This window comes from Cantharellus anzutake (assembly GCF_015039405.1).
Source record: "Cantharellus anzutake strain C23 chromosome Unknown EI90scaffold_161, whole genome shotgun sequence".
Classification (NCBI taxonomy): Eukaryota; Fungi; Basidiomycota; class Agaricomycetes; order Cantharellales; family Hydnaceae; genus Cantharellus; species Cantharellus anzutake.
Genome location: NW_024067111.1, coordinates 52,667 through 65,137, shown reverse-complemented (window position 1 = coordinate 65,137; position 12,471 = coordinate 52,667). Strand labels below are relative to the sequence as shown.

The window sequence follows — 12,471 nt, the reverse complement described above, 5'->3', positions numbered from 1 at the left end:
TATAGTTGTGGGCATGTGACCCATTCCTTTATATAGCAACCATGCGGGGAGATGAGACCTTTACCCTTCTTCTCATCTCATGCCCCGCATAGGCAAGTGTATATTATCTTTCCTTTTACTATACATCTCATGCCCCACATAGTGTGAGGACAGGTTAGATGGGGGTTGAGGTCAGGGAGCCTCCGAGTCCGAGGCCGGGCCCTGACACCTCTGGAAAAATTGGAACTACTCCATAATCTAAATCGCCTACCCGCTTTTTGCTCTTATGGTCTAGCTTAACCAGCACACAAGCAGGTAAGTGCTGTAGCTTCACTTGGACCATGTTGTCTGGTGGAGTTTGTTTGTTCGCGTTGTAGGAGAAATAACGGTCACACTAGGGAAACCCATTATGGAAATATGCCAGATAAATCACAAAACCTCATACAACAAGTAGATATAAGAAAACTGAAGGACACGAATTTTTACGAATTTTTACGAATTATTATGACTATACGTGATAAATCGAAAGAAAGAAAAATAGCAAAAATACTTCAAGCTTACCATCAACAAGACGGAATTCCCGGGGGAATTTATAGCAAATATTAAAACAAGAATTAGGACAATCGACCAAGATTTGACTATAAAAACAATCAGAGAACCTCCATGGAAACTACTTTCCCACGTCCGCACGCATAGCCAAGGATGGAAGTACCACGGAACAAGGATTCCTCAGGAACTAATGCAAAATTCAAAGTCGTATTTATAATAGGAAATGTAGATGTCCCCCAAACGGACCCAATGAGAGTAATTACAGGGGAAACTACCCATAAACGACGGAGATATGACTAAAACTCCTGCAAAATGAGGACAATATCTAAAAGGCAAGCGCGAAAATTAACCAGTAACGACCGAGACAAGCTTGATAGGCCATTAGAAAGGAAGGGATCTAATCTTAATCCTCCCAAATTTTCATAATAAAAGGATCATGCGTTAATAAGATATCCAATAACGGGAATAGCGACATCGAAAGTCCGAGCTCAGGGAAAAGACGATGTTTGCGTAGGATCCATAATTAAAACATACAACGAAATTTACACGGAAATTATTAAAAATGGGGAACTATAGTTATGCAAATTTTCAGCCCAAACGGTCCAGCCGTTGTGAAGTTATACCCATGACGGGAATATAGAAATCCGCATCATGTGTAATGACACGTGAGGGTGGCGATGCGCAGGGAACCGGCCGTCGGAACCGAGATCCGCACTTCGGCAGATCGCGAAGACCAATTTCCGTCCAAATAAGGAAGAGCCCGGTCAAAACAAAGCACGGAAAGTGCAAAACAACCTTAGATCATGAGGGAAAAATCTGAAATAAATCACAGAAGCCCATATGAAAGAAATAAAAACCCATGCATATCATAAATCCCGAACAATTAAACGGAAACGGCGCCCGCATACGAACAACTATGGGAATGACGCACGTGATTACCGAATGTGCGCACGAACTTTTGCTAACTCAACGAATACCAGGAAATAGGACACAACCTTAGTACCATTGGAAAGGTGGGAATAAATGAAAATTTATGATACCAAAAACGTGAGAAAACATCCAGAAATGAATGAGATATAGGGACATGAAGTTAGAAACCTGAAAACGCGCGGGAAAACAGCTTCAAGAGGTCCAGAGTCCTAAATAAAATACATAAAAATATGATATCTTCAAGGACGACCTACTATAACAACGAACAATACATATGGAGGATTAGGATGTGATAATACAAAGGGGAATCAGGGAATATGAATGAAATTCACGAAAACCACTAAACTACGATGGACCATGGTGGGAATTTTAGGGAACGATATTCTAATGAGGTGGAGAGCTATAACACATTCGTTTGAGTAATTCTTGACTACTAGCAACTTTTTCTTTCAGTTTTAAACCTGAATAATTCACTCATTTACCATTTCAGTCTCATTTTAACTAAATGTCACTAAATAAAAATGGAATAAATCAGCTGAAGGTCTCAGCACAGCCGTACGCATAGTAATGCGAAGTTTGAATTCAGAATCATCGAGTCATAGCAAATTTAATGGTATATATAGGGAATTTGAAATAGGTAACTGCAGCAAATGCAGTGCAGCCAAGTTCTAATTAACCATTAAAATAGCTTAGGCGAGGGAGGACAATAAGGATTCTAGGCGCAGTCTGACTGCAGTAGAACCGCAGTTCAGCGCAGCAAAAGTGCAGTAGAACTATAGCGTGAAAAAGGAAGGCGACCCAAGGAGTATAAAAGGGAGACCCTTTCTGCGACTTTTCGCCCCCCTTAGAGAAGTAAGAAAATAGAGTATTATTTTTCTCAAGCATTTCTGGTTGTCACTCCAGTGCGAAAAAGTGATATACAGTTAAGATTGCCACTGTAGTAAAAGGCAGCAATTAAGGAGAGAAATATTAAGTAGATATTTCAACAGGAGAGCTGGTTAACACTCCAGATTTCAAAGTGTAAACACAAAACAGTTATCTTGCTACTGTTAAAAAAAGCAATAAAATAAGGCAAAAATAAAATAAACCCAAGGGACACTCCAGATACAATCCAAATTCATTAACTGAATAGAATCTTTGAAACTTCACCAAGTAGAAGATTAAATTCAAGTTTAAATCCAAATTAAACAACGCTACACAGAATTACACCTAGACAAATTAATAAATTCCAATAAAGAAACAGCTCCGCAGGGCTCGGTTTATCTGTAAGTCAATTCCCAGGAACTTTAAAACTAACCCATAAAAATAGAATTAGCCAAAACACTCGGATTGGTACTATATTTACAATAAATAACACTAGTACACTTCCCCATCCTAACTAAAGAACCAGGGAACAGCTTGGTGGTGGTCTCGTTTGAACCTCCCAACTGACCTTCCTTCATTCTCTCCTTCAGCGTTCAACATGATCTCCACTACCTCTCCTCGTGAGCCATTCGCAATGTTCCTGTCAGTGTCAATGTTTGTGGTGACCATTACTTTCGCTCCTATTGCGATTCCGATTTCCTCTGGAAGTTTTGATCCATCGTTCTTCTTCTCCCCCTTGTTGCTGGGCTGCATGGCATATGCCCACCTTTCTGTGAGTCCCAGTGGCCTGCCCTTGATCGAATCCTCTGCTCCACATATGAAAAGTGGCACCTTCACTCGTCGGCAGTGTTCCTCCATTGCTGCCTTGTTCCATTCCACCCGTACCCCATGACGCGGCATGACCAGGCTAGCACGGCTCCATGGAGGACTGTTAAAATCCGTACATGGACATGCCTTCGATGAAAGCACTAGCGCCTTCAACATGTCAATGTGTTCTTGTGTACACATTCCATGATGTGCGTGGTGAAGTAAGTCGATCCATTTTTCATCGGTGACTCGCATCTGCTCCTTCAGGATGACGACGGTATCGAATTTCTGATATAGTACTGATCCCAGTGCCTCTTCACGATTATCGCCAGCTCCTGAGGGCCAGTATAGCGTCGCCCATGGGCCTCCCATCACAGGGGGGAACTGATGAAAGTCTCCACAAAGAATCACATTCAGGCCACTGAATGGCTGTTCCTGTTGTTCTCCCTTTACTTCCATCATGATCAGACCGAGGATAGTTGATAGCCTTGCAAGGAAGCTTCGGGAAATCATTGAGCATTCATCAATGATGAGATATCGCCGGGTCAACCACCACTTTGATTGATTTCGAAGTTGCTCTGCATTTGGAAGCTGGTCACTCCGAGGCATGCTAACCAATGTGTGTAGTGTGCGACCCCCAATATGACAGGCTGCAATGCCGGTATATGCCCCCTTCGCCAGCATACTCACTTTTCCGTGTGTTGAAAGAGGGCTCGTGGCTCTCGATGCCGACTAAGCTCATGGGGGCCAAACTCTCCAAAACTCCTACTTTCTCTTTAGACTTTACTTGACTCTCGATCCTTAACTCCGCGGTGGGTTCTCCGGGATTTCCGCAAGGTCCGGGCTCAGTGTCCACTACTCACTCGTTGTGAGCTAGATCACTGCCCTTATTCCTACTGTTGGAATTCCACTCACTCACACCCACTCTAGCGCATCCTAGCACCTTAGAGAATTTTTGGGGAGGGGAGAACTTCTTTTCCAAAATCTGGTATGTACAGGATATAAGGAACAATTATTTTTAGAATAATTGATGTGGAATATTGATGCCATATGGCACCTGCATACCTTATTAGGCGAAATAATAAAATGGGTAACAGTATCAATAAAAGAATATCAATCAATAACTGAAATGATGGCAAAATATGAAAATAAAAGAAAATAAGCGATTTCTCAACGGATGTACGGAATTAAGAACCGAAATTGGAAATGCAGCCGGAGATAACTCTCACACAGCCAATGAGCATTTTTACCGATTTATTAGACGCTGTGGGAACGAGTGAGGCTGGAATTCTGGGTTGCCGCTTGAGATTCCCACGCCCGCACATGCCCGTGACCTGCTGTGCCTAACTTCTCCAACACGGAACTCCATCAATTCTCCACCGATTGGGACGTTCTTGGTATCGTCAGAATTGTACGAATTAGGACTACTTTTAGATACCAAATTTGTACCGAGTCGTCGCGTGAATGAAAGTCGTTTCCTAATCGTAGAATCAGGTATCCGAGCCGGGTCTGTGCGTGGGCGATTATCCCGCCTACAGTGTCTCAAAGAACGAGGTGAGCATGCTTATCACAACTGATTTCCCTGTACCCCCTCACCCAGTAACAACATCAACAGTTGTCCACCTCCTCCCCCTGCATAATATTCACTGCATGGGTTGACACGATATCGAATGCGTGCTTTTGGTCTGTGTGAAGATGGGATGTGTCAACGGCAATGGATGGTTGGAATGGATCCAGCGTCGCCATCGCTACAACCCCTCCACCACTAGTATTGGCAACCTTGCTTGAAGTGAGTGCATCGACTCTGCCAGAATGTTTCCCAGAGTCTCCACTGATGTTTTCAATGATGTCCACATTTACGAATTTCATCGCATCCTTCCATGATGCGAGTTTCTCGATGATGGGGGAGCATCTGCTTGCCATGTACTTGCTGAATTGAAAATATGTGCTGATTTTGCGCATTCGACAGCGTGTTCACCATGAAGGACTTCGCATGTCCTGCTTCTATCTCTCAGGATCTTCTCCAGGCTGGCTTCGGACCAGTCTGAATCCCCTTTCTCAGCCCCTCCACCCTCCACTTCCTCCACTTCCTCATCACTATGATCCACATCCAGTTTGGAGCCAGAGTAGACACCGTTTGCTTTTTGGTGTGTTGTGGCATCCTTGCAGTCATAATAGAACTGCGCATTTCCAATTATGGCTGGCAGATGACGGTGTGATCCCTCCAGGAAATTTTCATATGCTGATGTCCATGTCTCTCCTTGTGACTTCAACATTGACAGTCCCCTCCAGGGTTTGAGGAGACAGAGCATCGAGGCATGATGGCTGTCAGTGGAATCTAGATCATTGCCCCGAGGGAACCATTTCCCGATAATGTTTGCTATAGTTCGATGCCCAGAAGAACGAATGACCCTAATTTTTGTATCATGGCTTTGGTGCGAGTCCAAGTATTGACTCCTAAAGTTTGCAGGACGACCACATTTCGATGCCATTCCGGAATTATTGTCTGTATGTCCTTTCCTCCTTCTATCTTGACAAGTGTTCATTTCATATGTGTTGGTAATGAATGCCAGTAGCGACATGTCCTCGAGTCTGTGCCCTCGGAGGGAATAATCCTCAAATTGCGATCTCGCAATCAGAGTTCCATTTGGTCTGGTATCAATATTCAAAAGCTCCGTACTTGTCTCATCCTGAGAATTGAGCCGTCATTACAAGATGAACCCTCTCAAATATATGCATTACCTCTATCTCATTCTGTGGTGCTTCAGTGATTGTATCACTAGCTTCCACCGCACCACCAGGGAGCGCTGCCTGTGGGATGCTCCATCCTGCATTATTATTCACTGACTGGTCACCCATCATTCTGATGGTACGTGTTAGATTATTGTATGTTCCCAAACCCTTTGGCAACTCATACCTGGATGATTTTTTTAATGCCGGGTATTCTTGTTCAAGCTGATGTAAGAAAGTTGTCCAGTAAAGCGGTACATAGTGGTGAGATTTGAATGAATCACCCCATCCCATTAGATAACTGATCACTTGTGGTCCGGACTGCTCAACATTGCGATTGAGTGTCATGAAACAACGAAACACCAAGAGACGATTCCTCTCTCGAACACTTTCAATATACTGGCTATCCCCAAGATGATATTGAAGTCTTCAAGCCAGCAATGCGGACAAATTTAACATCTTTGGTTGCACTTTCATCGCATACTTGGTAATATACCAACAGACATTCTTTGTATCCTCGCCGTTTGTCAGTAGCTTGATATCGTGGTTGCAACGAAGGTACACGAGGAGATTCGGATTATAATTGTTCATGAATCCGTAGCTTCGCTGAGGATACCATTCACCATTTTCCTCCACCTTATCCATATCACACAGCGGAAAAGGTGCACATCGCTTGCATCTCCACTCCCCAGTTGTCCAATCCTGACGAAGACACCGATGCTTTTTGCATGAGTGTATTTGGTTAGACCTCATCAGACGTCGTTCTAGGGATCCAAATTTCACATCGAAGTCGGGTTCATCAGGGTGTGGTGGCCAGCAGAATCCCACATCTTTCTTGGGCTCCATCGCTTTGATTCCTTGCTTGTCCAGGCTGGGTAAATGGGTGCGGATATCGACATTAATGTACGTCCTCACTGTTTCATGGAACTCAGGTGACGAGAATTTTGATCGCAGCTCATCAGCACTTGGTGCATTCTGTAGCCACAAAATCATGTGAAGGTGAAGGGTTCCTCGATTCTGCACCTCTACCAACCCAACATAGGCCTCAATCCAACCCAAGATACCGCAAGTCCGGTGGATACTGTTTTCCCTCACATCGATGCCCAACAATGTTTTCAACATTGTGTCGATCATGAAACGGAAGAATTTAGCAGCTGCAAATGGATCCTTGGCAATCGCGTGCTCTCATTCAATTGAATTGCTGATGACTGAATCAAGGGCAAGCATATCGATTTCTTCCCCAATGAACAGCTGTGCAAGTGGATCATGGAGATCATTTGGATTGATCATGAGCCAAATGGTGGGTGGACCTTTTGTGAGCGTTGTGCTCCAAATCTGACTACAAGCGGCGGCCCATGATGAATCTGTTCCCATAATTCGACTAGAGGTAGCTCGGATATGCTTCATCAGACGAGAAACTCGTATGTTAGATATCTGCTCTCCACGAATTTCTTCCTGACTTGCTTCCTGCAGATCCTTGATTGTGAGCTCCGATAACAAGTTGCTATCTGCTCCAAAATCTCTCTGGCCCATTTGTATGCGCACTGAGGACAATGCCTGCCTACACTGCTCAATACCAAATGCGACAAAAGGGAAGGAATGGTGTGTGCGAAATCATCGGGAGTGATGTGAAAGGCAATAGCATATGTGCTCATTGAACCTCACATAAATGAGGCGAGCTTCCTCAATCCCACCTTCACTGTAGGGGAACAAGGTAGGAAAAGCCAATGCCCAAAAGTTGGGCGCAGGCTCTGGCACACCATCATGCTCTCTTCCCGGTCTATACCCAAAATCATTAACAGGCTTCCACCCATGTCGAACTGCATATCCACGCTCTTCTGATAGATTTGCGAGCCCATACATAAGCAGTTCAGACGCTGAAGCTGTGGATATGTCATCTTTAATGCTGCCTAGTTGCTGAATAGGGATTACATCGCCATTTCCTTTCATTGTGATCAGACAGTGGCATAGTTGAAGGTATTCCAATCCATTCTTACCTTGTTGAACCCCATCCCCATCTTGTCCTTCCCCACTACCACTTCCGTCATCACTTGAGTCTTGGTCCCAAATTGGGTCAGAGATCCTCCTTAACTCAGTGGGAAAAGAACATACATGAACCCGGAACACATGCATCACTTTCCTTCTCAAGAATATCCATCTGAGTCTCTTGACGTATGGAAGCAATGATCTCCACTGGCACATTATCCTCGGGTAAGCTTGTGACCACCTCTTCATCAATCACATATCCCAAAAAATATTTGTTGTTTTGAATCAACCATGCTAATGCTTCCAGGACTGCTCGATGGCGAACACAAAACATCAACTTCAGCCAATTTATGGGAAGTTGACCAACTCCAACATAGGTTATCGCGAGAACTGATGCGAGAATGGATGCTGGTCGTGGCATTTTTGCCCCTTTTAGCATCTCGACAACCTCATCTGTATTCATCAGGAAGCTTGTGACATTCCCTCGTAAGCCAGATTGCTCACGCGTTGGGTCTCCAGTAGAACCGCTTTTTGGATGGAGCTTGTAAACAAAGCATTGTGGATAAACTGGTGTGAGGAGGAGCTGCTCCAGCATGGTAAGTTGGCTCAAAACTTCAGGAACAGGGCCGATCCACATCTTGTTCAATAACGTGAAAGGGGGTAGTTTATTTGATGACAGGTGGTGAAGACACTCGCCGCACAAATGGACACTGGCTCCTTTAGTGTTGTTGCACTGAATCCCTTTAGTTTCTAGTAGCATCCCATCCATAAGCACATGCGCTGGATGAGGATTCCATACAGGATGTAAGTGATTTGAATGCGGAATGCTGTCTATGCTGACAATTGTCGATTCCGATTGCCAATGAAGTCGTGTGCATGATGCACACACGACCTCAGCAACAGCATGAGGTGAAAGGGCATCCAAAAATTCGACACAGCGATCGTGTATTTCTTTTGCACTTGGAAGCTGCATGAATCGAGGCTTCGGTACAGCTTTGACTAGTTCCTGAGTTCCAAATGTTGGGCTCTGTTCATCCGAAGTGCCTGGCTTTGCCCTCTTGGTGGTGTCCCCTGTGGTGGATGCTTCTGCTCGTTTTCGCTTACTAGAACCTCTCTTGGTCAGTTTCTTTTGATCTCTTAGCCCCTCGAGCTCCGCTCTCTTGTCACTGTCGACATTCTCCAAGAACTCCACCAACTTCAATCGAGACTTGCATACCGCATTGCTGAGTGTTATGTTTAACGTGAGACATATGGCTTTAATTTCCTCCACAGTCAAGGGAGACAGCCAGTCACCCATCATGACAACAATGACAAGCGGTAAAGGTGTTGAGCATGGTGTGATACCCCAACAAAATCTGCAATAGGTTTGACATGCGTTAAGTGCTTCCTGACAAGGGTCCGCATGTTCCACTACTTCATAAGTGCATTCATTTGGAATCTTATTCAACTTCTCCAGGAATTTTCTGGCAATGCCGGGACCAGAACAGGCACAACAAGACCCGCATTTAAGTGGTCAGAGAACACTGCCCCGCTTTCACTTGCATGCCCCATCAAATTTTTGCCGAATGATTGTTCAATCATCCAGTAAGGTGTCTTGCTCAAATTCTGATTTGACCTCCCCCTCATTATTAACAATAATTTTCAGACTTCAGGTCAGGAAGTTCTCACCCTAACATGCCTGGAACAGAACAAACAAGTGTTTATGCTATAGGATGAACATGTAAGTGGTAATGTACTGAGATTAATGGTTGTCTAGGCTCTTTAGCCATTGATGGAAAAGTCTCTTTGCATCGCCACTTTTCTGTCAACGTTCCAAGTGGGTGGTGAGCACCATCAAATATTTCCACATCATCGGGTACGTCCATCACTGGCATAATTCACTCTTGACCATGCTTCAACTGATTCTCGAAACCTGTCACTCGAAGTTATTAGTTTATTCACCAACACAATCAAGGCACATTTGTGGCACCATCAGGTATGTCACTTACATAATCTCAATCTCCTCTACGACATTGGTCTGCTCTCTTTCATCCCAATTTTGACTAGTTTCCTCCCACCGTACTTTATACCAGTTCCATCACTAGCGCAATTCACTCTTGACAATGCTTTGACTGATTCCTGAAACCTGTCACTCAGAGTTATTGATTTACTTATTGAATTTAGATCACCAACACAATCAAGGCACATTTGTGGCACCATCGGGTATGTCACTTACCTAATCTCCTCTATGATGTTCTCTGACAGGTCCGCTCTCTTTCATCCCAATTTTGACTAGTTTCCTCCCACCGTACTTGATACCAGTTCCGTCACTAGTGCGATTCACTCTTGATGATACTTGGACTGATTCCCAAAACCTGTCATTCACAGTTATTGGTTTATTAGATTTAAATAACCAACACGAACAAGGTACTTTTGTGGCACCATCGGGTCTGTCACTTACAATTTCTTCTATAACGTTCTCTTACAGTTCTTTCATTCCATTGTGACTAGCTTCCTCCCACCATACTTTGTACCACATCCGTCACTAGCGCTATTCACTCTCAAAGATGCTTCGACTGATTCCTCAAAGTTTGTTCCATTATTTCATCCCACTCTTGCTGTAATTCTCATTCAGTCACCTTTTCAATAGCATACATGACAGTGCAAGTACTGCCTCACCAATAATATGGCATGCAAAGGAGTATAATAATGTCGATCCACTAACTTTGCCGCTTTCCCCACCTCTAGTGTGCTTTTGGTGACAATTCTCTTAGCCTTTCTTGATGCCCTCTCTTCCCAACAACAACGAGCTCTGCCAGCATCTTGCTGGTCTATACCTTGGGGACCTGAACATTGCATCTAAAGTTGAATGGACGTATGCAAAGGCTCGCTGCTGCCAAGTTCTCTGTGCTCAGGGCACCAATAAGTCTGCACTAAACCCAATGCCAGTCACCCTCCATGGCATATTCTCTGTTTCCCGACAACCATTCAAGTTAGTCCCAGATGGTGGATTTAAGGAATCGACTTCAATGGGCTATTTTGGCCATATCCCACCTCGAGAGGCAATGGCCAGAACAAATGCCTGGGCGTGACTTGAAAGAATCATGGATGAAGACTTGCTGGGATACGAAGATTTCCCCATATACATCAAGAATCTCAAAGGCTTAGAAAAGCTCATGCTTTCTGGTGCTAATCATCATTACTCCTTAGTCAATGATGAGGGCGTAAGTGGACCTCAGATCAAGGTGATTCATAGAATGTTTGAAGTAAGTCCCATATTTAGTCATATTGCTTTAGTCGCTGAGAAAGCAATCTTATAGTCATGCTGGGATAACATTCGTTTGCCAGCTACTCCTAAGCAGGAGTGGGAGGGTACGTGTAGCTGCCTAAGTCCAACTCACAACTGACTGCGCATGATAGCCAAGTCCAAAATGCGATACAAGCTTACGCCAGGCAATCATGCAGTTGCACTAAGATTGGCTGATTCAAGTAAGTACATAATCCAAACTCAGACAGGCCACAACTCAACAGCCACAATAGACAGTCCTCGGGTCCTTCAGGACGAAAGCGCAGAAACTTTGGGAGACACTGAGAAACCTGAGGTGGAAAAAGAGCCCAGCACAACACCAACAGAGCTGCGCACCCCAGAAAACAAAGGGAAAGGTGGGGAACTTCCATTGATAATGCATTGGCATTTCGTTAAGTAAAAAATTACCAAATGCAGCATTGCCGGAAGACTATGACAATGACGATGGTGATAATGATTCAGGTTCATTCCTTTAATCACCCGCATATGTTCTATGAATGAGCTGATCAGTTTTTACGCTAGTTGAAGTTGATGGCTTCTTGGCTCCCGAATTTGGCTTACAACATTGGCCTGTATCATGGGAAAATGTCCACTTGCGTGACAAGATGTTTGGGGAGCGAAGATGGCAAACCAATCCTTTGCGTGCGTATCATGAAGGAGTTGATGGCATCATCCCACCAACAGACTATGCAAGCACTCTCCCAGGAGCGACTGTGCAGATTTCTTTCACCATTGCCTGCCACTTAATTGGAAGTGAGGCAGGCAAAAAGGTGACATTCTCTGCACGTATAGAGGAGATTATTGTCCTCCAACCCCCGACCCCTCTTGTCAGCACTCGTACCGACAATGGATCTGTTGAAGTGGCATTCCGATGCCCTTTGTCGCCACGGTTATTGTTCCCTTTTATGGGAAGTTTTATTGCTTTAACGCTTTGGCCTTTGTTCCTTTGTGCCACACAGAAATGTATATAAGTGTGCTCCATCATGTACTTTATCTAGTATAACATCTAATGACACTGTGATATCGTGCTCAGAGGATCGGGCTGCAATGCCGCGATAATAACAGGATCCCCCTCCAAGCGCCAGTTCTCAGGTCCATCCTTTTCACCTGTAAAATGCCAAAAGCTCAAGAAATTTGCCCCTGACACCAAGAAAGTCTCCCCTGTGGTCAAGAAAAGCACCCCTGTTGATGTGTTCACCAAAAAGTAATCATCTCTTCATCCACTTATGAGTAGTTTCGCATTTGTCCTTTGATTTCGCATTTGTCTTTTGATTCAACTCACTTCGTGTTATGAATGTCCCCTGAAACGCTGATTCAACTCAGAACTAATATTATATTTT

At 44.2% G+C, this 12,471-nt stretch overlaps 3 protein-coding genes across 3 annotated transcripts; 1 reads left to right on the top strand and 2 right to left on the bottom strand.

Moving 5' to 3' along the window:
• Positions 1-4,994: 4,994 nt before the first annotated feature.
• Positions 4,995-5,991, bottom strand: EI90DRAFT_3022554 (uncharacterized protein; the record flags this gene model as incomplete). Its single annotated transcript, XM_039057788.1, has 2 exons — positions 4,995-5,819; positions 5,872-5,991. 2 exons carry the CDS (start codon positions 5,989-5,991, stop codon positions 4,995-4,997), a joined length of 945 nt encoding a protein of 314 aa, XP_038908393.1.
• Positions 5,992-7,814: 1,823 nt separating this feature from the next.
• Positions 7,815-9,145, bottom strand: EI90DRAFT_3022553 (uncharacterized protein; the record flags this gene model as incomplete). The annotated part of the gene is made up of 2 exons (XM_039057787.1): positions 7,815-7,909; positions 7,972-9,145. 2 exons carry the CDS (start codon positions 9,143-9,145, stop codon positions 7,815-7,817), a joined length of 1,269 nt encoding a protein of 422 aa, XP_038908392.1.
• A 1,783-nt stretch (positions 9,146-10,928) lies between these two features.
• EI90DRAFT_3022552 (uncharacterized protein) lies at positions 10,929-12,339 on the top strand (the record flags this gene model as incomplete). Its single annotated transcript, XM_039057786.1, has 7 exons — positions 10,929-11,090; positions 11,145-11,196; positions 11,245-11,313; positions 11,341-11,487; positions 11,549-11,593; positions 11,642-12,020; positions 12,165-12,339. The coding sequence occupies 7 exons, from the start codon at positions 10,929-10,931 to the stop codon at positions 12,337-12,339; spliced, it is 1,029 nt and encodes a 342-aa protein (XP_038908391.1).
• Between the last annotated feature and the right edge of the window lie 132 nt (positions 12,340-12,471).